The following is a 26,058-nucleotide window of genomic DNA, read 5'->3' as shown; positions in this document are numbered from 1 at the left end:
AGTGGTTGGTTTTGTGGACCATGGGCGATTGTATCTTCTTATCTGGCATGGAGGTGAGAAGCTTTGTTTGCATTTATTATACTTTCACGAGCTGCTGTTAGGCTTAATGGCTCGTAATCTATTGTGATAAATCAATTTAGTTTTTGGGGTGTAGCTCCAAAGTTCCTGTATCGAAGTTGATCATGGATGGCTCGTAAAATACAGTGTTCAATCACTTAGATTTCTGATGTCAACTTATTGGTTATCAAATGTTTAAGTGTTGATTTGAGTGATTATTGTGTTCATGCTCAAATTACTGTGACATCTAGTGGTTATTGCCATGCTTATTATTTAACATTTTCAATTTTTTGTATTAAGGATTTGTAGAAAACCCACACATTTTAACTCTGAAAAGAAAATCAGCCCATGAGCCCTTTTTTATTACCTGAAAAGAGAGAGTATGGTAACCATCTCGATAAACACCCTTGGGTTTCTCACCTTTACTTGCCAAAAAAGACATAACTAAACCAAGAGGCGGGGAAGTGGCATTAAATAAATGCACAAAATGAATAGAATGGAGTTTAACATACAGCTCTTCTAGATGATCATGACACAAAATGTATCCTATGTATGGTAGCATTGTGGCATGCCTACATATTGATAAGGAAATTTGCCCAGATATTATTGTTATTATGGATATTTGTGATTAAATAATGAAAAAGCTGATTTTGTATTCTGTTATGGAAAGCATCACAATGTTAGAATTGTATTTTCATCTTCGTAAAATAGTTCCATGATATAAACAACTTTTTGTTATTTCTTGCAGAATTCGTGTTCCGATGATGGTGATTATAAGATGGTTCTTGTGGTACGGACAGACTTAAAAATGGGAAAAGGAAAAGCAGCAGCTCAGGTTAGTTTTTGGTGTTTGAAACTAGATGTTTTTACATTTTGGACATTCGATTAGGGAAGCAGAGCAATATTATGCAGTGTTTTGTTACAATTATAGGCCTTTGTAGGCATTGGTACCACCTTTAGTATCTGCTCATTGTTGAACAATGCTGCCTGTGATGAAAATTAGGTCTTCACAGCTTCCAAAATTTCAAGTGTACCAACACAATCTCATGGAGTAATGACTGTGAAATTTGTGGCTAAGTTGAGGGCAAGTAATGAAATTGAGAATCTTGTATTCTCACATGCCAACACTACATTCACATTAGTACCACACATCCTAGAAAACAGTCATTTAGGATTATCACTAGTATAAGTTGTTGAAAGTTGGCAACACTGATGTGATGTCAGTGACCCAGCTGTGACTTTATTTTATATGGTGCTACGCTTATTGTACAGGTGAAGCTTGCAAACATGCTCGCAAGGCTGAAAGTGCAAGATTGTTCCATTATGTTTCAAATCGACAAATTTGAGTGTTAAGATTGATGCTAATTTTATATTCTTGTTATGTTAGGACAGGGTGTCTACCAGTCAAGAAATTTTGCTTGTGGTTAAGAATTTTTGCTATTTTTTACAGTATAGCAAATTTACATTATTATATACCTGTACTGGGATTTAATAAAATAGAATATTTGGAAATCCAAAATTGTATTGTGTTGTGGTTAAGATTTTTTCACTTTGTTTCTGAAGAATTAAATTCTTATGCGCATGAATTTTTTTAAAAAATATTAAAGTAATGTGGCCATTTCCCATCCAGGATGAAATCTGAAGCATTAATTTTTACATGCATTAATAATTAAAACAAGTGTAAATCTAATGTTAAAATACAGCTTCATTTTCCATCTTAACCGGCTTTGTGGTAGGTGTTTTTCACTGAATAAAAATATATATTTTCTTAATTTCCAACTATACCTTTAAAGTAAGATGTGATTAAATACATGCTACGAAAAAGAGGGAAAAATGAACGAAACTTCAAGAATTTTGGATTTGTTATTTTGGTAGACGATCTGTAGGAGAGCTAGGTTTGATACTCATAGTAATTTTTCTTTTTTCTTTGAATTTGCACATTTTTTTGTGCATGTAGAATGAAATTTGCTTTTAAAAAAGTGATAAAAGTGGTCTGGGATACAAGAAATTGGACATATGCTGGTCACACTTTTGGGCTAAATACAGGGCATATACAAAATAATGGTGCAGTTACAAAAGTTAACAACACATTTATTTCTCATCTTACACGGGTGCAACATACACCGTTAACAGCGTAAACTGTCCCAAGTTTCTCATACGCTACCAACAGTTCGATTCTTGTGCTTACTGGGAGGCTGCGGGGGTCAGTTTCAAAGATGGCGTCACAGCAGAAGGCTTTCTGTGTGCATCATTTTTGGGTGTGATGACGGTGCAGCATGAGTTTAGTGCACAGACCACATGAGAATAACATAACCAGGTGGACAAACTGGATGCTTGTGTAAAGGCTAGAGTCCTGGCCGACCTTGCGTGTCTGATGACAACATTGAAAGAGTGTGTGAGGCATTTCAGTGAAGTCCCTTCAAGTCAGTGGCTAAAGGGACTTCAGGCAGGGTGTCCTGACTGAATTCCAATTACCACTATTACATTTTACAACTGGACGGAACTCCCCCCCACCCCAGGAACGTACGAGTGCTTCTCAGTGGTGTTCTTCCACAGAGCTGGATCAGACGTGCGGCAAAAACCTTCTTCTCGGGCCACCGCATTCGCCGGATCTTACACCATGTGATTTCATTCTTTGGGGGCTTGTTTAAGGCAGTGTTTATGTATAACCATTGCCCATGTCCATCTTCGTGAACTTCGTGATATGATGATGCAAGCACTGCAGTCCATTACAGCGAACATGCTACACTGAGTTTGATTTCTGTGTGGATGTGTGTTGTGTTACCCAGGGTGCACACATTGAAGGAATGTAATTAACACATAAGAAACTTGGATGGTTTCCGCTGCTGACGGTGTATGTTGTGCCCGTGTAACGTGAGAAATTACTTTTTTTATTAACTTTTGAAACAGCACCATTCTTTTGTGGATGCCCTGTATAATGGGTTCATGTACAAAAAGGTTAGATGGGAGGAACTGGGAGTACGAGACTTCAAGGAGAGAATTTTTCAGAAGTACTCACACCTTCCCAGAGAGGCATGCCACACAGTTTGAATAAATTGTGTGGCCACATCATCGGCTGTCAGGCTGAAAGGCTTTGATTGTGTACTCTTATTTACACCAGTTTCATCGCAATAGGATATAGATATACATGAATAAATCCATGTTTAGTATGTGAACTTTATTTTCTGAAAAAACTGGAATTGCCCTTCAATTTCCTGTTGTGTGAGAAGCCAGCTATTTCAGTTTACAAAAATATTTTCTTTCAGTGCTCCCATGCTGCTGTGATGGCATATAGGCAGTGCTTGGAGAGAAATCCAGATCTTCTAACAGGATGGAAAGAGTCTGGCCAGGCCAAGGTTGTTTTGAAGACAGACAGTGAAAGCAGCCTTCTTGAACTTGCACGCTCTGCCAGGCAACATGGGCTCTTTGCAAGTGTTGTGCGTGATGCCGGACGGACTCAGGTGGATCCCGGATCGAAAACTGTTTTAGGTGTTGGACCTGGACCAAGTGATGTGGTCGATCAAGTGACTGGACATTTAAAGTTGTACTGATTTTTTAAGTTTTATGCGAGTAAATTATGAAAAATCCTGCTTTTGTAATGAAAATCTTGTTATTTCATGCGACATGTCATCTATCTCCATCTATCCCTACATAAAGTGGTCATGGTGCTGATCACATCACCTCCAAAATTGCCAAGATCGAGAATATGTAGTTGGGTGTGTGGCCCTACTCCCCACACCCCCTAAATGTGCCTTCAAGGCATGGTGCTGCATGCAGGGGGAACCTTACCTAATATGGAATGTTTATTTGTGGCAAGTCTTTTCATAGTTACTTTTTTTGCATTATTTGTGATGAAATGATTTTGTGGTTGCATCTATATATAGATTTCTTTTTGGTCGTACTTCCCTTCAAGGTCGCCGCAGGGAAGGGGTTATTTCATGTGTCACTAATTTGTTATTATTATAAGGTATTGCCCGAACCAGTGCTTGAAGTGAGGGGGGATGGTATCCCCCCAGCTAGAAAAATTTTCACACAGCATTCCCCAGCTGTCACTTTGCTACCATGTAAAACACAGGAGCATCTCCCCAGCTAGACACAAGCCTCCGACAAATAACCCCCAGTTAGCAATTTCCACTTTAAGCGCTGGCTGGAACATAACTTAAAAGTGTAGGAGTTGAGGGGTAACACTATTATAATGGAAAATATCCCTTGTTTGCTCCCCTGAAAATATACGTTGCTTATCCCCTTCCAGCAAAAAAAAAAAAACCTGTGGATGTCCATGCTAAGAAAGCTTTCACACCAAACTGACAAGTCACAAGCGACAAACACAAAAGATGCCACTTGAAAATGAACCTTCAGAAATAAATGCAACTCAATCTTTTGGTCACACATTCACAGTGATTATCTTATTATTATTATTATTATCTACTGAAGAGGACCTTGGCAATTTGATATGAAACCTGCATGTTCTTTGCAGCTTGTCACTTGGGTTTGAAAGCTCCCATACATAAGTCGTTTCATTTTTCCAGACTTGAGACTTTCAAATCTACTTACACTAGTGAGTTTGTGTTTTGCTAAGGTGTCTTTTTATCACTGGTGAAGTATTTGCTAAGGTGTCTTTTTATCACTGGTGAAGTATATAGTTCTGACAATTCAGAAAACCAAGTTGGTTACAGGTGCCAACTTGGGACAGCAAGGCACTTTCAATAGGTCCAGGAATAGCAATTTTATTAAGAAAAAATAGTGGCATACATTTTGCGTTGGCAACACTATAACTACAGAATTTTGCCAGCATATGCAATGTGGAAGTATTTCTCTCACATAAACATGGGTTCGAGATTTAATAGTGACAACTATTTACAAATAACACAAAAGAGATACCTCTGTGAAACTTTTACAGCCCTTCGATGTAGTCACCAGCATCGTGTACAGTCATGGACACTGCTGGCTTGTAATGAATACATTGACTCAATGGAATCGTTACAAGCCGGCAGTGCCCGTGACTGTACAACCTGTTGCCAGCAATGTGGAAGTCGTAGTATACCTGTAGCAGCGCCTGTTCTCTTGATGGTTTGAATGTAGTGGTCTATTGCCTGAAGAATCTCTGGAACAGTTCGGCAACTAATTCCTTGAAGTGGTTACTTCAACTTATGGATCAAATCGAAGTCACAGGGGCTGGTAGAGCACCTGCCAGCACCATCTCAGCCACAGGTTGCTCTTCATGTGCCCGAGCATTTTCCTGCAAAATGATGGGAGGATAAAGCAGAAAGTGTTGCGTCTTGTTTCGCAACACTACCAGATACTCTATTCCTCACGTCACTGTGCATGCGCCTAGTGTTGGAAGGAAGAGTTCATTTACTGGGAGGTAGGTTATGTATGAAACTAACGTTTCATGGTGTATATACAGCAGTGTTTCCACTATTAAATCTTTCCTTTAGTTCCTCAATGCATCACTTGCTTAAAACTGCTTTTGGTTGCCATCTATCGACAATAGATAAACTAGGCTGACCAGATTTTCTGAAACTAAAAGCAGGACATTCATGGATGCCTACGGGGGATTACATCTACAACTAAAAGGGCACAGGGTCAAGTGCACCCCACCCTCTTTGACAAAGAAAAAGTCATGCTTATTACAAGTCTTCTGAAATATTACACAATTCTCTTTAATCAGTTTTCTTTTGATTTCATTTTTGTTATTTAATGTCACTTTTGGCTAATTGCAACAATGAATACGAATGATGATATGATATGGACACTGACAAAGAACATCTATGTCCAGGCTGGGATTCGACCAGAGGACCCTAGCATTCAACCACTCTGCTATGGATGTCACACCTTCTTATATATCTCCCCTTTCACTTCTCTTTTGCTTTCCTAGTTTTCATTATTTTTTTAATTTTACAGATTAGCTTTATTTTTTAATTTTTTTTTTACCACAAAACATCAGTATATTTTGAAATAATATTAACCCTGAGAATATATTTGTCTCTTGCCACAGCTGTAGTAATCCTCTCTTCAGCATCAAACATGCAAATCTCCAGAATTGGGGCTATTTTCGAAGTGCTCCTGCATATGCTTTTAATCCACCCGGTACCTTGCATATCATATCATGAACAGACTGCATGAAATATATGGTGATAAGTAGAGCCCAGATTTGTAAGCGAAATGCATATTATTTTCCAGACTTCTAATGGTAAGAAGAAAGGTTATACTTCTATTGCATACCTTGAGCTATTTAACTAAGGTTGAAAGTGCTTATAAATGCTTAATTCTGCAGGAAACTGTTATGCTTGCTTATTTTATGATTTTGGTTTAAAATAGCATATTTTACCCAAATCTGTCATATTTCAATCACACGACAGCATCATGATGACTAGATCAATGCTTCTAAATAGCCGCACGGGAAAAACGACATCCAAGAAAAGATATAGTACATCCAAATCATTTTTCCAAATTACCTGATATTATAACACAGTTGAAAGCTCGAAATAATCCATTGCAACATTCGCTTTCTCTCATTGATGAAATTTCAGTAACGTTCTCTTCAGAAACTCACGGTGTTGGTAAAATTGTGTCCGACAAGCTCAGTCAGGTATTACTGAAAAATCCCGGTTACAAAACACTGTGTTAAATTTATAAAAAACATTTCTGGTGAAGAAACAGACATCGAAGAGGAATTCACCGATGAAGAACTGTGGTGTTTTTCACATGGACCTGTGATGTCATGCTACGTGGAAAGAACATTTTCACTGTACAAATCATTCTTCACTGACAGACACAGGAGCTTCACACAAGAAAATCTCGGGATGACCTTCCTTACATACTGTAACAGCTTTGAATAAGTTAAGAGACCTAATAAACAAACGTTTAAGATTTTCCTGTATTTGTTTATGCTTATTTTTGTATTTTTTGTGCTTATTAACTTGCTTATAAATCCGGGCCCTAGTGATAAGCAATAAATACAAAATGTTGCGAGCAAAGCGAGCGTTAAACTTCAGTATGGAATCAACCTACAGGTAGCATTAATGCAGATACTATCCATTTCTTACACATTTTATTATTAGAAAAATTATACAAAAAAGTAATATATTACAATACTTTTACAGTCTTATTTTTAATTTTACACAGCACATTATTTGTGTTTGTACAGAAGGTACTGCTTAATTGTCTGAGGAATGTTCAGTTTTTCCACAGATGATGAAAATGAAGCTGTTTCTTCCAGGTTCTGCTTAATACAATTTCGGATCTCCAATCTGCACAGTTGTTGCAAAGTGCTTGGCTTGTCTGGAAATAACAAATTAATTAATTAGTCTCTTTCACACACACAAACACACACAGAGGGTGGGCTGAAAATGCCTGTAAAGCAAATATGAGTAGGCACAAAGAAAACATCATGATACAGAAAAAAGGGGGAAAAATTTGTACAGATATGTTACCAATATATAGCTGACTGCATTTTATTTTTTAATGGAAAGCTTCTTGTGTGACATACCGTAATGGGCTAGAATTTCATGAGGAGCAATTTGTCATGCTTAATTTTAAAGTGCTTTTGATTTGACCCTTAAACTGCTTTAACCGTATTTTTTTGGTGGGCCATAAGTATGGAAATACATATAAAACATACTGTGAATTCATATATGTAGTAAATGGGGAAAACTTATTAGGATATTTTGAAAAAACTGTCTTTGGCATTGTGCTGGAAAATACAAATTTATGAATCATCATCCTTTGCTGTTTCCTCCCTCTGGCTGAGTGAGCATAGAAGTCAAGCCTCTCCATTTTTCCTGGTCTTCCATGACTCCTCTCTTTCCACGGTTCCAATCTTGTCCTCATCTCCGAACACACTCTGCTATCTGCTCTTTCCACCGACATCTTGGTCTCCCCCTTGGTCTTATTCCCACTCCTTCTGCATGGTAAGCTCTTACTGGTAGTCTTTCTGCATCCATCCTCTTCATGTGCCTGATCTATCCTGTCCTGAAGCTTCACCACACCCACTGTCTGGCAGATCTCCTCATTCCATCCCTTCTAACCTTCCCCAATATACTCCTTAAAAATTTCATCCCCACTGCCTGCATGGATATATATATAAATAAATAATATATACTAACTAACTAACTCCCTAGCCTTCTTAAAACCGAAGGCTGCAGCAACACAGGCCTTCCATCTTTCCCTATCTTGAGCAAGTTCTATATACTCTTTTCCATCCCTACCGATTTCCCTTAGGTCCATCTCAACGTTGTCCCTCCATCTTCGTCTTGGCCTTCCTACAGGTCTCTTACCATCAGGAAATAAATTATTTCTTCTTCAATGGGGACCTGGCAACTCTGCAGGACCCCAACTTCCGGTTCCGTCTTCTGTTTCTTCTCACACCGATGATGCTATAAATTAGCGAAAATTTTGAATTTTCCTACTGTCCGGTGAGTGTTTCCTTTTACCTTATTTGATTTATATATATATATATATATATATATATATATATATATATATATATATATATATATATATATATGGATAAAAGCAAGGAGGGCCAAAAGGGCTAAATAAAAATCAAAGGAGAAAGGAAACACTCACCGGACAGTGGAAAAATTCAGAATATATATATTATATATATAAAAAAATCAAAGGGATAGAATGAGAAAGAGTGCCAGAAGGGCAGATAAACAAAAATGGCGTAGGAGACAGTAAATACTTACCACGGTTGATGAAAAGTTTGATATTTTGAGGTTATGGCCTCATTGTCACTGTAGGTAGAAAGTATGGAGTAAAGAAAAGCATGTAGGCACAGAATACTGGATGCCAGCGTCCGTCTGCACAGTGGTGCCAGAAACAAGTGATACAACAGGTTTTATAAGATCCTTTCACCAGCGTTTACTGATGGATGGTGGGTGGGTTGTGGTTAAGGGGGGAATGGGAAAATACTTATTGGGTGGCTAGGTTGTACCTGGGAGATATGGTGGCATGCATTCCTGAAATGTAGGCCCTTTCCCATTGCCTACAGTGGAGGTGTCGGTGTGCTGGGGTAATAGATGTATTATGGCTACATGGAAACAGTTGTTGAAGGTGGTGGTGTGGCTGGCTGCGGTCGGGATATGAATGGTGGGGGAGGTGATGAGTATGGGGCAGGTATTGCACCTGGGTTTGTTGCATTTGTTGGATGGGTGTGGTGGGTGTATTATGGACCAAGATATTGTTGAGGTTGGGGGGAGGGGGAGTTGGAAAATGACCCTAGGTTTGTTCCAAAAGATGTCTTTGGTGTTGGGATCACTGTGGAGGATGGGAAGGAGGGAGTGGATAGTATGTTTAATTTTCAGGAGGTGAGGGTGGTATTGGGTGATTAGAGCAGGAGGGTTGGTTTTGGGTTGGATGGCACAGGTGTAGGACGTGGCCCTGGTTATTTGTTTGTTGATGAGGGTGGAGCGGTAGTCCCGGTTGATTAGGGCTTGGTGCTGGCATAGGTTGTAGTTTTAGTGGGATGAGGGAGATGATTTGAAGCGTTGCCCTCTTAAGGGCTAAGGAGAATGGTATGGCTTTTTTGGTGTGGTGGGGGAGAGAGCTGGAGTAGTGAAGATACTGGAGGTGGTTGGTTGGTTTGATATGTATGGATGTTTCCAAGTGGTCTCCCACGATGTGGATATCCACATCTAGGAAGGTCACTTGGTCATTGGAGTGGAACCAGGTGAATTTGAGGGTGGTGAAGTTGTTCAGTTTGTTTAGGAAGGTGGTGAGGGGGAGTTCACCATGTGTCCAGAGGAGAGAAATGTCTTCAATGAATCTGAGCCAGAGGAGTGGTTTCAGTTGTTGGGAGTCTAGGAACTCTTGTTCAAGCCTGCCCATGAACAGGTTTGCATAGCAGGGATCCATTTTGGTTCCCATGGCTGTGCCACGTACTTGCAGGTAATGCTGGCCTCCGAAGTGGAAGTTGTTGCAGGTGAGTACAAGGTTGGTTAGTTGGATCAGGAAGTGGGTGCTGGAACTGTGTGGTTTGGGTCGGCTGTTGAGGAATGATTCCATGGCACAGAGGCCACGGGCATGAGGAACGTGTGTGTGTGTGTGTGTGTGTATATATATATATATATATATATATATATATAATGAAGGAGGAGACAGTACACACTTACCACATTAAAGGAAAAAGTTTGATATTTCGTGACCTAGGCCACATTTTCAACAGAGAAAACAAGAGGTTCACAGAATGACGAAGAGTAGGAGCACAGAATACTAATTGTAGTGTAGGTACAATGTTGCCAGAGAAAGACAATAGGAAACAAATATAAGGTACTTTCACCAGTGTTTACTGCATAGGTGGGTGGTTTCAGGGAAGAAGTAAAAAGGTTATTGGTTGGCTAGGTTAAGTCCGGGAGGTATAGTGGCTTGCATGTCTGATATATAGGTCCTTTCCCATCGCCTGCGGAAAGATGTGTCTGAGTGGGGGGGGGGGGGTAAAAGATGGATTATGGCAACACGGAAACAGTTGTTGAAGGTGGTATTATGGCAGCCAATGTGTTCTTTCACAACCGAAAAATGCATCTTCAGACATAGAAAAAAGGATGGGGGAAACGGAAGTGAATGTTTGACCTGCAGAGTTCCATATCCAGATCATAGTGGGCACAGAAAAACGGGTCTCTTGCCAGGGTTGTCAAAAACTGCGAGTAGTAGGGTGTGATCTATGTAGTGATAGGTTTAGTTGGAAAAGTTACTGAGAGTCTTCGCTCAGGCTAGGGGGCGTAGTTGCACCATATAGCTGATATCTAGGTCCCCTCCCATCTTTTCTGATCTGAGGTGTTGGGGGAAAGGGGTGGGTTATCGCTACCCAGAAGCAGTCAAAGGGGTATTGTGATTGTTTGTATAGATGGTAACAGTGAACTTCAAGTTTTGGGTGGAGAAGTGGTGGTAGTTGATCCTGAGATTGAGGATGCGTGTGTGTGTGAGTGAGTGTAAATGTATATAAGGCAAGAACTTTAAACTTCCTCTGAATGTTGTTATAATCTTTCTAAAGTGGGAATAATTTTATTTATAACTTCCAAAGTTTTTCTATTAAACTACATTGTCCCGCACTGTGGCCTTGCAGTCTAAGATGCAAGCTTTGGGCTCCACCTACGAGATGCACGCAGGTTTCAATATCCAGGCGGAAACATAACAACTTTTCCTGAGATTTTAGCCTGTGTATGTGACTGGTGGCACCATCATGAGAAAATTTGGGAGCTACGAATGAGTAACGTAATCCGGTCACAGAAAACCTACAACAACTTGGGGTTCGTCGTCCTGACCACATAACTGGTTGGAGTGAGGCTGGCACTCGCAGGCTGTTACGCCACAGGTTAATTGTTTTAATTTATTATGAAACTACATTGCAACGTGCTGTAAAGACACTTGGAGAGATACGGGTGGTGGAGGGAGGCCCACACACTTTCAAAATCTCAGTCATAGTGGAGGTTATGTGATCAGCCTCATGTTTCAGCTGCATTTACCCCCAGGATTAGCCCAGGTACCCATTCATCAGAGGCTGGATGTTTCCCACAGCCTCTCCATGCAGGGACATTGTTGGAAAAAATTCCCACCTGACGAAATAGGAATGTTTTTATAAAGAGCACACCGATTTCGATTATTTTATAACAGAAAATGTTTCACAAACTTCTTGCTTGCATCATCAGACCCAATAAAGTTAATTCGAGAAATGGATGCACAGATATGATGAATGAAAAAGACCATTTTTTTGGAGTGGCATTCTGGCTATTCTTGCTCATGTGCGACCTGAAGCGAAGTATACTGGGTTACTTTCCACTTGATTTGCTGACAGTTCATAATGTAAGGGGTGTCTCAGAAATATTTTTGTTTTTGAATCTGCCCTCTGGGGCAAGTCGCACATTACGGAAAAATGAGATAGATCGCAAACGCTTGGCAACATTGTTAATATTTAGTTGGCATGGAGAGCTTTACGGGGCAGCAATGTTCTTTTTGTGTTCGTGCATTTTTATAAAAATAATGATTCTTATGTTGTGTGTTGTTTGTACCGGTATCATTATAACCTGGCAGGAATGAGAGACGTCCCAAGTGCAAATTTAATTAAATATTGTGTGAGAAAGTTTGAAAACACTGGAAGCACTATGACGAGTAAACCTCCGGGACGTCAAGATCGAACAGAAATGTTGACTGTGTGCGCCAGTCTGTTAGTGAGGATCCTCGCTAATCTGTAACTTCTGAGCACTACTGTCCAAGAATAATTGAATGTGAAACATGAACGGTCACCATTTGTCCAATACTCTTTTCCACAAATAAAAATTTCATGTTTAAGCTTTCTTTTGGTAAAATTTATCTTTATACAAAAAATTTAAGTATTTATTTTAATAGTTTTAAAAAGAAAATTATTTCTGAGACACCCTTTATTCGTGCCTTAATGTGTTTGCAAAACAGAAACAAAATATTTGAATGAATAAATATAAGCTTTACATTAAATTTAACTGGTATTTCTGGGGCAGGTTTGATTTTAACACAGTACTTCCAGTATTTTAAATAAGTCTTCATCAGATGAGATAACAAGAATGCTATGTCTGATGTTAGGATGACACATTTTTTTTTTATTCTTGTTGTTTTATTGTGCAATTTGCTCCCTTCGGAATGAAACTAGGAAAACACTTGATTACAACTTCACAACTATGTCTAGACAGGCCCCTCATTAATTTTTCACTTTTAACTTAATAATAAGAAAAGGAAAATATGTACCTATGGCACTATGAACATTCTTCCAGGCTTGAGGCTTTATTTTGAGCACTCCTTCTAAATGGCTCACATCACTATAAGCCACATTAGCTCCATACTGTCCAAGAATTTTCAGTGCAGTTCCCAGCAGTAATTCCAAATAAGGTACAAGCTGTGTATTAAGATGCAAAAACTTATGGATATCATGGCAGCACCATCTTATTATATCTACATGACTGTAGCGTGTATATGGCAATAGGATTTCCAGTGCCTCTGGACATGAAATACATGCAACTGCCATCACGTCTGGTCCTGGAAATTCGCTGCTTCTAGAAATAAAACAGATCAGAAAAAAAAAGCGATAAGAAATTTTCACGATACAAATCAATTACTGTGTTTGCTATAATATAAGACAAGTGTGTTATTGTAACAATATTTCCCAACTTGCTTCCGTTTTGGAAGAAAAAGCTTTATCACTAAATACGAGGTATATTTTTAAAGTAAGTTCTGTTTTGCAATTACGCTGCTGTAGCGCTGCACTTGCCATTTTGCACAGGTGCGCTGACGACCTGCATCTATGGGCTTGCCACAGATGGCAGTACCCAACCGTTTGCCCGAGTAGACAGTTGTTCAGGTGTGGTTACAATGCCTCAGACGATTTAAAGTCCCGCGGAGTGTGGACTACGCGCTGTCATTCGTTTTCTAAGTGCAAGAGATGTGTAAGCGGCCGTAATCTATCGGCAGATTGCAGAAGTGTATGGAGACAATGCTATGAGCAATAGCATGGTAAGATGGGTGAGGGCATTTAAAGATGGCCATACAAACATGCTCGACGAGGGACGAAGTAGGAGACCGTCCGTCATTAACGATAACCTGGTGCAGAAAGTTGATGAAAAAATGCACGAAAACAGATGCTTTACGATTCCATCTTTATCTACGGAGTTTATGGAAGTGTCAAGGTGTTCTGTATGAAATTGTGACAGTACGCTTAAATTACCGGAAGTTGTGCTCACGGTGGGTACCAAAAATGCTGTCCGAGTTACACAAAACAAAGCAGTTAGCCAGTGCTTTGACTTTCCTCGAGAGGTACAGTGCCGAAGGCGATCAGATGTTGAGCCAAATTGTCACTGGTGACGAGACATTGGTGTCTCACGTTACACCGGAATCAAAACAACAGTCCACGGAATGGAGGCATTCAACATCACCCAAGAAAGTGAAGTTTAAGCAAATAATTTTAGCCCGAAAAATCATGTGCACCATGTTTTTGGATATGTGGGGGGTGCTGCTTGTGGATATTTTGCCTCGGGGTGACACAGTAAATACTGCGACATATTGCGAGACCTTGAATAAACTGAGTCGTGCAATCCAAAACAAAAGGCACGGCATGCTCAGTAAAGGATCGTATTGCTTCACAATAATGCTCGTCCACATGCAGCACATCGAACCCAAGATCACATCGCGTCATTTGGTTGGGACCAACTTGATCATCCTCCCTATAGCCCTGACCTAGTGAAAGTGTCGCATCGGTAAATAAACTCTAAATTTTGTGTTTAAGAGTCTATTTCGCATCTTGCAGTTCATTTCGCATCATTTTGTGACAAAACAGGGCACGAAAATGCACCTCACACCTTTCAGAAACATGAGAAATTAACATTACAATGTGTTATTTCACATTTTATGTTTTTGTCAGAAACAAAATATGCATGCCTCCAATAATTCACAAAACAACAGGGAAGGAGAAAAAACAACTAAAAATGATAAAAATGCAATAAAAATGGAAAAAAAATACTGAACACAAAAAATTACCTAAAAGCCAGAAAATGCAAAATAAAAACAAATGTTTTCTAATTCTAACTGAAGTGAAACAGACTACTATTAGCTTTTAGCATTGTCTTCAAGGTCCAAAAAAGATGACTTTGAACTTCCTAGCCCTATAAGGTATAATAGCTTACTGCTGATACTGCTGTAATCACATCAACGTTTACTTACTTTGTTCTGTAATCAACATCTGCTCCCTTGTCGATCAAACACTGCACGTATCTCTTCAATTTATATTCTTCAGTCATAAACACTGCAGCTGTCAGGGGTGGAAAACTGCCTTCACAAGTGGCATTTACACTGAAACCTAAACATACATAAAAATATTTCATACTAATAAAATTAAAATGAGACAATACAAAATATACATATATTTTGGTGTGTACATTTCTAGGAAAACAATATGTAACATACTTGACTTTAACACTAATTTGGTGAGGTGAGTGAAAAATGTGAATTTGGAGTATATGATAATGTACAATTTCAAAAGACAAAGCTTAAGCATTAATTGCAAAGGAAAAGTATGTTAAAAGCATCATTCATTTAAATGTATCAAAATAAAAATTTTAAAGAAACTTATTTTTAGAAAATCACCACTTTGTTGGCTCTCACTTGTAGAATCCGATAATTGGTTTCACGAAGGTCACAAGGACAGTTTATTTTGTTCACATGTATCTGTAACAAAGGTTTCACACTGAAGTTACAAGCAATATGTGAAAGGCTACAGCCTGGATGAAGCAAAGAACTTAACCCTTAAATGTGTTGATTTGTCGTTTTAAGTCCACTTTATGCACAGTAAGGCTAATCGGGACTGGACTTACAGTTTTTAAAGTGAGATCCGAACCACTGTATGCCTCCACCAGGTCTCAAACATGGGAGGCACAACGTGGGAGGCACAACGTGTCACATTTGGTAGTTCTCAACTTTTGGAGCATACTGTGACTTCAGATAATGTTTGGAGATACACGTTTTGAGTGCTTCACAAACACCTTGAGACATCCTATTAGTAATTAGTAAAGTTTAATTTGATTCTGGCAATAATGGGGGGGGGGGGGGTGGTGGAATTTCCTGCTGAAAACAAGCACGGTTTTTACATTAGAGGTAATATTTTTTCTATGAGGCAACATGCAGGTACAGTTTTGAACCCTCTTGTCCATCCTGGTGTTGCTTAAATGGTAAGTTCAAAAGTTTTTTTTACTCTTGTGTTCTACTTGATAAATGATTTTTTTTATTATTATTAACATAGGCTTGTAGTCTAATCTGTACTGAAAAAAGACTAGCTAAAATTTGTAACTCTAGCATTTGTAGTTACAGAGATATAATTTTGATTTAAAACCTTATGTAATTTTAAACTTCCAACTGAAAACATGCTCGTGTTAGATTGCACACAAATAACTACCTCTCTGAATCAGTGTATCAAAATATTCATCAACGACATTTTCTTCGCAGTCCATGAACAAAAAACTGAGGGGTGGTTTCTTCTTGTATGTTAGAGCATCATAGTAATACAGCTGTGTTGTATCTTCATGGACTAACTGTAAAGTCAGCTGATACTCCTCCCAGACAGGCGCTTCAAGTATATCCATATCGAGCTTCGAATTCAAAAGTAACTGCAGGCATTCTTTGCTGCAAAAAGATGGAGAAATGATGAGCTGCATGGTGGAAACTATGTTATTATTTACAAATATACAGGGTGGTGAGAGAGTTAGGAGATTTTTTAAAAGCTATTTTTCTTGTGTTATTTACATTTATTTACAAAATTTTCAAGTGATGGCTTTCAGTTCCCCAACGATGAAATGAAACAAAAACAGTTGGAAAAAGCACGTCATTTGCTTTTTGGAGGTGGAGCAATTTACAAGACAGAGTTCATTGAACCACGGTGATCTAGTCAGTAGGATGTCTGCCACACAGGAGACCTGGGTTCGATTCCCAGGGTGGGTGATCTAAGGTCAGAATTTTCTCAGCTTTGTCTTCGCATAAAGTGACTCTGGGGCTCACCCAGCCTCAAATTAATGGGTATCTGGGGGCGGGGGTAAAGGCAGGGAGAGCATGGTGCTGATCACATCACCTTCAAGATGTCCGAGATGGAGGATGTGTAGGGCACTACCCCCACATCCCTTAATGTGCCTTCATGGCATGGTGCTATATGAACTTTACTTTACTTATGTCATTTGGTTATAGGGATTGGCTTTTAAAAATGTAATTTTTACTGATGACAAATTTTTCACCGTGGACAACTGTCAATTACTGCAGAAGGGATAGACGAATTACGCTGCTGAAAAAGTTTTCCACCGCAGTGATTTTCCATCTGTTATAGTTTGGAGTGGCATTTGTGCGATGGGAAAAAAGCCCTTAAGTGTTCATCAGTAACAATGCCAAACGTTTTGGATCCGTGAGCAGCAGAGCTCTTCAGCGAAGACAGATTCACATTTCAGCAAGACTTGGATCTAGCACATTCAGTTCGACCAGCAATTTCAATGTGTGAAGAGCTGTTTCATGGTTTTTCAGACAAGGAAGTTTGGCTTTCAAATTCGCCAGACTTGAATGCCATAGATTACTCTGTGTAGTTGATTTTGGAGATGATTTCACATGTTCTGTACAATCAGTGGATGCACTCAAAATAGCTATAGCCAAGAATGGAACAAAATTGCTGTCAAACAGTGTGCGACCATTGTCAATAATTTTCAAAGATGACTTCGCAAATGTATTGAGGCAAAAGGAAGCATCTTTGAGCACTTGTGGTAATTTTATTTTTTGTTTTTTTTTTATTTCTAGTCTAATAATTTTTTTAAAGAAGTTAGTGATTTAGATTTATATATTTACAGAGCAGTTTTATGCTGTTGAAATATTTTTAAAAAGTCTCCAAACTTTTATGCCACCCTGTACAATCAAGAAAATATATCAAGACATTATAGTTCATAAAAATACACTAATTTTGGCCACATTCCCTGACCTTTTCCAGGCATTTTTACAATAAATGTCCACATCATTTTGTGATTGTATGGCATGCTAATAACGAAGTTTCAAATGTTAAAATGCACTTGCTATTCACAAGAATAAAATGTAGTGAGCATTGTTAACAAAATATATTATAAAAACATTTGTAAATACAAGGGCTGTTCAAAAAGAAACCGAACTTTTACAAAATAAAGAAAATTGCAATATTCAACGGCAATTTGGTTCTATCTCCTTTAAAGTACTTCTCTCCTAGTGTTTCTTCCAGTCCTGAAATGGCTGGCCTGTAGGTCCCGCAGTGAATTCTCCATCATCTCTTCCATTGTCTGGAATATGTGACCTTTCAGGGTTGACTTCAACTTGGGGAAGAGGAAGAAGTCTGCTAGTTCCAAATCGGGGGAGTATGCCAGTTGTGGGACAAAAGGTGCCTGTTTAGTCAAAAAAGTCCCCGACAGCGAGTAAGGAATGAGCATATTGTTATGGACCATCCTGGACTTGTTCTGCCACATCTGTGGCCTATTGTGTCACACCCTTTCTCACAATCGTTGCATGATGTTAACATAGAATACTGCATTCACTATGGAACCATGCAGCACAAACTCCGAACGGACGACTCCCCGCCAGTCGAAGAACACGATCAGCATCACTTTAACATTGGATCTACTCATTCATGGTCCTCGATTGAAGTTCGACCCAATCTGAAACGTCTTTACCTTTCATAACATTGTGTTTGACTGAAAACATACTTCGTCATAGGTTTCATACGTCTCTTTGAAAGTTTTCTGTAATTTCACACATACTTGCTGCTCTACCAATTCCTTCATAGTAGGGTCACTGAAAATCTCTGCGTTACTGCGGTTACCAACAGCTTTGAAACTGGACCAAGTTAATAACTAAGGACACCTCCACTGTCTGTTCTTTTCAACGAATTTATATAAACTATCGGAGTTTGGTTTCTTTTTGAACAGGCCTTGTAAGATATCTCTTATGAAGAAGTTAGTTCAAGAATAAAATGGAATTAATTTTTATTTCTAAATCTTGGATAGTATGTGTGTGTATATATTTCAAATTACCTTCCTCCACTGATTGCCAAACACACGAGACTCACGCATTGAGTAGATGCATACAAGTCCCTAATAATTTGATAGTCCATCAGGCTGAGAAGCAACCTCACAGTCCTTGCAAAAAGAAAAATGTATATATTATTTTCTTTGTACAAGAAAAACTGAAAAACAGGTAATACATAAAACTAAAGAATCTCTAACACTGCAGCGATCACAAGGAAAAATACTAGTCTCTGGTCACACGGATCACTATTGTGATCCATCAAATATTATCGTTTTCACCATTTATTTGTCACAATTTATAGTGTTCTGGTTCACTTAACAAAAAAAAATATGCTAAGTGTTACCTATACACACTGTTTATCATATGATTCACCAGGTCCTTCATCGTAAGTTATTTCCCATAACACATTACAGAGAGAGGAAATACTAAATCTAGTGAATTACATTTGAATGTGATGAAACAAAACAAAAATACAGCATATCGTAGAATCTTACTTTTATTATTCTCTCTTCACACAAGATTCACAAACAGGTTTCTTGTGGTCTGAACACACCCACTTCATACATTTATAACCAAAAATATTTATAAGAAAATAATGCCCGTTATGAACTACCCTTGCATAGGGGTTACAAAAAAAAAAAAAAATATGATAAAGCAACCAGTGCTGGACCATCTGGTATGGATTGACCCATGTGCCTCCATCAGGTATCAAACCAGAGAACCCCTTGATTACTAGGCGATGACATACATAAAACACATTCACTGCACATGCGTGATCAATAGGGGATGGATTTTAAGGTGCAAAATAAAAAGGTGTTGATAAAATATCTTTATTCAGGTCTAAACCAGCTACATTAACATTCTTTATTCAGCACTAGAAAATAACATAATTAATAATTAGTTTGCATATTCGGAATAGGTTATGTTGCAAGTTTGTGTTTTCTCTCGTGTGTTTTGTTACATTATCTTGGGAACTATTCAGGCTGGAATGATTATATTATACCACTTTATACCTCTCATTCTGCTCTACACAATGAGGCTATAGGTTTTTATGTAGCTGCTCAAGATGAGTGAAAATCATTTATTTTCTGTCCAAATTATTAACAAAACATGAAAGAAAAGGAAGGAAAAAGGTGATGAAGCATCAAAGACGGGGTAAAAAGGGGATAAATGTGCTAATCTCATGAAAAGGTGTAACAAAGTGTGTTCATTTTACTTGATTTCAGGTCCTAAAATACATATCTCAAACGATCTTGAAAATGGCTATATTTTTGGAAGAGTGCTGCACTTTAAAATCCGTTCCCTAGTGATCAACAGACCTAGGTGACAAGATACATTCTGATTATCAAATGGAATATTTATTCTGGGGAAACACTTCCGATTAAAAATAACTGACATTAAAATACAGCCCAGATTCAATTTTATTTCCTGAGGAATATACACTTCCCACAAATTGCCACCAGCAAAGAGAAATAAAGAATTTTTACAATGAAGTTTCAGAACTAGGAAGATTTCCGAAAAAAGCACGAGGAAAGAAGTGTATTATAGCCATACTCTGTTATCAATTCTTCATGATTATTTTAGTGAAGGAGAGGGAACGACTAATGAAGATGCCTCACTCACATTCTTAGACTATGTTCAAAAGATAGGGAAAGCAGGTTGGCAACAATGCGCTTATTCTACAATCTTAACGTGGAGGGCTCTACAGCTTTCGTTACCATGGGGATCTAAGAAATTCCCTTTCTACTTGACCAATATGCAATTTGTGCACACGTCTTCTTCTGCCTCTTCCCTTCCTCCTCACATGAAAGGCCTACCTGCTAGAAGTTCAAGGTCGTTTAACCTTTAGACCGGTGGGCAGGTTTTACGGGAGTAACCCCTGTTTCGCCGATGCTTTTCCGTGCGAATTTCAAAGAATGGACGTTACCCAAGAGAATGAAATTTGTTTCATGTTCCTGGGTGCCGTACAAGTTGAATAATGAGCCAAAATGTGAAACTCTGTTTTCTTTTTACCAAAAATAGCTAATTTGCATATTGCTCAGAAAATTGTTATAACTCGGGCACTATGGGAGCAATCTACTTCGGATAACTTTTGATTTGCAGCTAAAACATCAGGGCATGCAACCGTGTACAATTCAGAATGCCGAACCGAGGGTGGGGGGGGGGGACCCCCGAATTTCAATGAAAAAACCCATAAAAATCTGGAGTTTGCCCCCTCTTCCCCTGTTATTTTGGGAAGAGGATGCTAACTTGAGTCTTCTTTTCAATGAATGGACGTTTCCCAAGAGAATGGAACTTGTTTCATGTTCCGAGCTGTCATACAAGGTCAATTATGACGTAATATGTGGAACAATTTCAATGTTAAAAATATTACGTTGGGTTACATTTGTAAGCAAACAGTTCAAAAAAGAGACATGATAAAGAATATTGCACAGCGAAATAATTTTGAGTTATGTAAAATGTAGGTACTCACCACCTAGCTTCTGAGGTGGAACGCCTCAAAGCAAGGTTCAATACAGAGAGCATCCGTGCATTCCTTGCACTCTACGGTTGTTGTCCTGGTTATCCTTTGTCTGTAGCATGCTTGCAATCTCGTAACCTTGGGAGGAGCAAGATCAGCAGCACCAAGCAAAGGCCTAGAAGGCCAGCCTGCTCCACAATTCCCCGTCAAGCCAGCTCTTTGATCAAACCTATCCGAAAATCGCGATGTGAGCGTTTCCGGGAGACTTGTCTGAGGAGGATGTGGGCATTGAGGATGGATTGGTTTACCAGGTAGGAAAAAGAGTTTGTTTGTCCACTTCATTGCCCGTCTGACAGTTAGGTATGTGCATGTCATCCTGTCAGCCTTGTCGATGTAATCCATATGTCTATTGTAGTCCATTACTATCTCGGGTTTCATTGGGTTACCGTGGTGGTTAACAAAGTTCCCTCGTGCAGGGGGTCGGTGGAAATTTGTCAGCACAAGGATGTCACCAATGTACAGCTGTCAAGTCTTCCTTCGTACGTACGTCCAGGTCGCCATGTTTTGTCTTGCTCGTCCTGAAGTCAATGGGCATGGAATGCAGATTCATATTGATGGTCCCACAACATTGCAGTTGCTTTGTTGTGAGATCATCAAAAAGTTCGGGGGAGGAAAAGTAATTGTCCATAAAAAGTTTATGACCAATTCCTTGAACTCTCCTACTTAGTTCCATGACCAGGGCATGGGTGGCTGTCATAGTTGGAGTCTGTCTGGCTCTGTCCTTTCCAAGATAAACCACAATGTCAAATGTATACCCCAAAGAGTCACAGAGCAAGTACAGGTTGATGACAAATTGCTTGTGCTTCTTTGGAATATACTGTTTAAATAGTACTTTACCTTTGAAAAGAACAATAGCCTTGTCAATGGCAACGTGTTCAGTCGGCTGGTATGAGTCAAAGTACCTTTGTCTGAAATGTTCCAAAGTCTGTCTCAGTTTCCACAGTCGGTCGCTGTTGTCTGCCAGAGGAGAAGAATTGTCTGCAAAGTGGAGGAAACGGAGGATATGCTGGAAACGGTTGTGGGATAGAATACTGCCGACCCAAGGAGTCTGGAAAAGATTTTTCTGCCAGTAAGAATCAAGGTAATCATGCTGTCTGAAGTAAAGCCAGAGAGCAAAGAAAAGGAATAGTTCGCCTAGGGTATTTGGGGGCTCTACCCTGGTCGGATGATTCTTGTCAACAAACTTCTGGTAGTATCTGTTGGATTCTACCAGCACAAGGTTGTAAAAAGCACCGTTCAGAATAGTCGGAAGAAATCGAACGGCAAAGAGTCTGGTGTCAGATCAGGCATCTTAGGTCCAGGTCGGCCATACAAGGGAAAAGGAGTTGGACCCTGAACATGAGCGGGTCGCGGGTCCCAGGTTGACAAAGCTGATGCTGATGGTGATGGGATGGCAGCATCGTTTTCGTCTGAAGAAGATTCGGATACATCCCACCAATCAGTATCATCAACGTCTTCTGTACCTTCGTCACCCTCGGGCCGTACACTCTCACATTCAGTGTCCGTGTCATCCAAGAACTCAGTCATCTTCCTCTGACTCAATCCCTGATCGACATGATCCACCAAAGATCCAGATGAATGGAAAAAAGTAGTTAGGCAAAACAAAAGATGCAAAGGACTTACCACAAAACCAAGGAATCCCAAGAACACACCAAACAAACAAGGCACAAAAGTAGCACAAACACAAAGCAATTGTTGTCGCCACGAGACTCCGGCCGTATCTGTTCTGACCTTTCTGCGACGCAAAAAGAGGAAAAGGGTGGGTGCGAGGTGAACAGAATTGCACTGATGGACAATGAATTCCCAGAATATTTTTTTTTTTTATGTAGTCAACCGACACGTGCAGTTTGGCTTCGCTTGGTCTATATTTAGCCTCGGGTCAGGCTAAGGATGGCCACTCAGACTTATTATCGGCATCGAAGAGACCACCCTGGAAGGCAATGACAAAAGATAGCTCGGGATATTTAAGCCTGGGATGAGGAAAACAAGCTCATAAAATTCATTGTGTTTGTTTCTCAGATGTCAAGGCAAGCCTTGGAAATGTGGCATGGATGTGTTGCAGAGGGGGATGGGGGGGGGGGGGTCATCCATGTGACTTTCCCAAGCTTGCTCTAAACGTGTGTCAGTGTTTCCAACCAAACATAAAAGTATCAAGGTGCAAAAAGCACATGAATTTCGTAAAAATGAAAACGTATTAAAATCCAAGTAAAGGTTAAATGTCACTGATTGAAAAGCAAGGAAGAATAAAAATGATGGAGGAATTGTGCAACCAACTGAAAAATCTTGTTGCAAATTTTTTTTGTGACATCGGCCCAGCTTGGTAGAATGTCTTACCAAAATAACAAGACAAATATTCTTGACTTTATGCCCCCCCCCACTTAGTTATAGTTTGAAATGAACAAAATAGATTTTTTTATTTAATGAAAAACCCCTTCTACAGGGTCAGTTAAGATGAAAACTGAAGCTGTATTTTAACAAGAGATTTAGACTTGCGTTAATTATTAATGCATTTAAGATTTAATGCTTCAGGCTTCATTCTGGATGAGGAATAACCACAACTCAATGCAATTTTTAGATTTCCAAATATTAAAATTTAACAAATACCAGTACAGGTATATAACAATGTAAATTCACAATACTGTAAAAAAAAAAATCAAAAATTCTTGGCCACGAGCATAATTTCTTGACTGGTAGACACCCTGATAAAGCAGGAAATGGGATTTATGCCAAATGTAATATTGATGTAAATGTCCTATTATTTAACTATACTAATGTAGGAGCCTATACTCAGGGTTCTACTTGGTCACCTCTGCTTTCCAATAAATGTCTGTTGAAGAGAACACATTCTCTCCTGTAAATTTTAGTAATTATTCAAGGTATCGACCAAAATAAAGTAAAAAAGTAAAGTGCTCCCCTGTGCATAGAACCATGCCATGAAGGCGTATAGGGGGTGTGGGGGTAACGCCCCACACTTTCTTGATCCGGTCGTGAGTGGGGGTGATGTGATCAGCATCACGCCCCCGACCACCTTTACCCCCCCCCCCCCCGGTTTCCCCCAGGTACCCATGTTATTCAATGCTGGGTAGGCGCCGGGGCCGCTTCCATCGTTAGAAAAGTTGCCAGATTTGAACCGGCCGGGGATCGAACCCGGGACCTTTAGCATGGTAGTCAGACGCGTTACCGACTGAGCCACCGTGGCCAAAATTCCAATATTCTTGACATATTCATGACTTTTTCTTGGACCTTTTTTCGATTTTCTTAACCATTATTTACACGACCCCCATTTAGGTAAAGTTGGAAATTAGTAATTAAGAAAATAAATATTTATTTAACGAAGAACTCCTACCAAAGGCCAGTTAAGATGAAAACTGAAGCTGTATTTAACAAGAGTGTTAAGACTTGATCTATCTATTAATGCATCCTGAACTGCATTTCGTAGACTAGCGAAGCTCTGTCATCTGGACTCTCAGCCAGTATAATCTTGTGTGGGGCTCGAGTTGTCATCCCTATATATAGGTGACCAATCCAGCATATCTTACTACCATTCATCCTCATGTTCGCGATGACACAAAAGTGAAGTAAAATAAACTAAATCAATCAATCAGTAATTGTGATAGCAAAAATTCTTGATCACAAGTATTTCTTGACTTTTATTGACTTCTTGACCGACGTATTTGCTGATTTCTTTACCTTTCTTGATGGTAGACACACTGTTATTGCTATTTTAAGATTGATTAATTGATTTTGTTTATTTTACTTGGGTCCTCTACTACTTTTGGCCAATGGCGAAGATGAGGATGGGTGATGATATTAAAGGACACAAAGAACACACATGCTCAGGCTAGGACCCGAAACCAGGTCTCCTGGCATCATAGCACCTTGTGCTAATTACTCTGCCAGGGAGGGTGGTGCTATTTTAAGAGAAATGGCCCCAACAACACCAAAAAGAGAACATGTGCATGAGAACACTCTGAATTGGAAGTGGTAACGTCGTCTCTTTGTAGTCAAGGGGTCCCTGGTTTGATATTCAGTAGAGGCACATGGTACAGTGGTTCGGATCCCACTTTAAACTGTAAGTCCAGTCCCAATTAGCCTTTCTGTGCATAAAGTTGACTTAAAACAACAATTCAATTCAAACTTACTCTGAGTGACCTTTCTCAGCCGCTGAATGTAATGGCATCACATGGTCCTCTGTTGTGTGGTTAACATCTGCTCCATGCTCAAGGAGCATTTTTACACAAGACATGTGTCCTCCTTGACAAGCCAATAACAGCGGTGTAGCTCCATCAACTGAACTGTAATGAAACAGAAATTTTATCAAAACGTTTCCTCCAATTTAAGCCAGTTTTATCTCCAAAACACTCTTTTAAAGTTTCCAACACCAGTCATCAAATATACTGTAAGAACACCAGATATATGAATATTTTGGGTGAAAATATACTTTTTCATATTCTCTGAAAATTACCCTACACCCTTCCAGTTTGAAAATGTTGGGTAAATAATTGGTTAAATTATAAGGGTCAGTCAGTGGAAAACAGGCCACCTCGTATATCACGATGTGTACATGGCTCCACGAAACTCCTGTCACTGGAAAAAGGAGGGGGGGGGGGTGTTGTTGCCTGGTAGATGGCAGTTGCGTTGTAGGCTTGTGTGAAGCAGTGCGAGTGTAAGTCATGTGAAGTGCAGAGACTTACCATCCAGCATATCATGTAGGCCAGTAAGGAAGAGTAGGTAGGTGGCGAAAGGTCCTAGTACACCAGACATTAACCTTTGAATGATGGCAGTGTATGAGGAACATTGTTTATTTCTGTCGCAGGTGAAAGAGTGGAGTGGAAGGTTTCATGAAGGAAGAATGTCACTGCAGGACGATCCACGACCTGGACCAACAATGCCTTCTGCCACCAGGAAATGCACAACTGCTCTTCCCTACTGTCCTCCATGAT

General features: G+C 39.4%; 2 protein-coding genes across 3 annotated transcripts in view; one reads left to right on the top strand and one right to left on the bottom strand.

Moving 5' to 3' along the window:
• The window catches only part of LOC146001958 (peptidyl-tRNA hydrolase 2, mitochondrial-like), a 4,724-nt gene extending 1,077 nt beyond the window's left edge, over window positions 1-3,647 (top strand). For both annotated transcript variants that reach the window (XM_083139678.1, XM_083139677.1), the window contains exons 2-3: window positions 806-892; window positions 3,324-3,647. In XM_083139678.1, coding sequence (XP_082995804.1) covers window positions 806-892; window positions 3,324-3,608 — 372 coding nt within the window. In that variant the 3' untranslated portion in view covers window positions 3,609-3,647. The remainder of the gene's footprint in view (window positions 1-805; window positions 893-3,323) is intronic.
• Window positions 3,648-7,100: 3,453 nt separating this feature from the next.
• LOC146001957 (uncharacterized) overlaps window positions 7,101-26,058 on the bottom strand; it is a 30,638-nt gene continuing 11,680 nt past the window's right edge. Inside the window, exons 6-11 of the mRNA XM_083139676.1 lie at window positions 25,258-25,410; window positions 18,600-18,704; window positions 15,971-16,197; window positions 14,743-14,878; window positions 12,778-13,082; window positions 7,101-7,341 (exon numbers count right to left, since the gene is read on the bottom strand). Of these exons, the coding sequence (XP_082995802.1) occupies window positions 7,190-7,341; window positions 12,778-13,082; window positions 14,743-14,878; window positions 15,971-16,197; window positions 18,600-18,704; window positions 25,258-25,410 (1,078 nt within the window). The 3' untranslated portion in view covers window positions 7,101-7,189. The remainder of the gene's footprint in view (window positions 7,342-12,777; window positions 13,083-14,742; window positions 14,879-15,970; window positions 16,198-18,599; window positions 18,705-25,257; window positions 25,411-26,058) is intronic.

Source organism: Lepisma saccharinum, chromosome 18, assembly GCF_977018435.1.
Source record: "Lepisma saccharinum chromosome 18, izLepSacc3.1, whole genome shotgun sequence".
Lineage (NCBI taxonomy): Eukaryota > Metazoa > Arthropoda > Insecta > Zygentoma > Lepismatidae > Lepisma > Lepisma saccharinum.
This window is presented reverse-complemented; position numbering and strand designations above follow the sequence as displayed.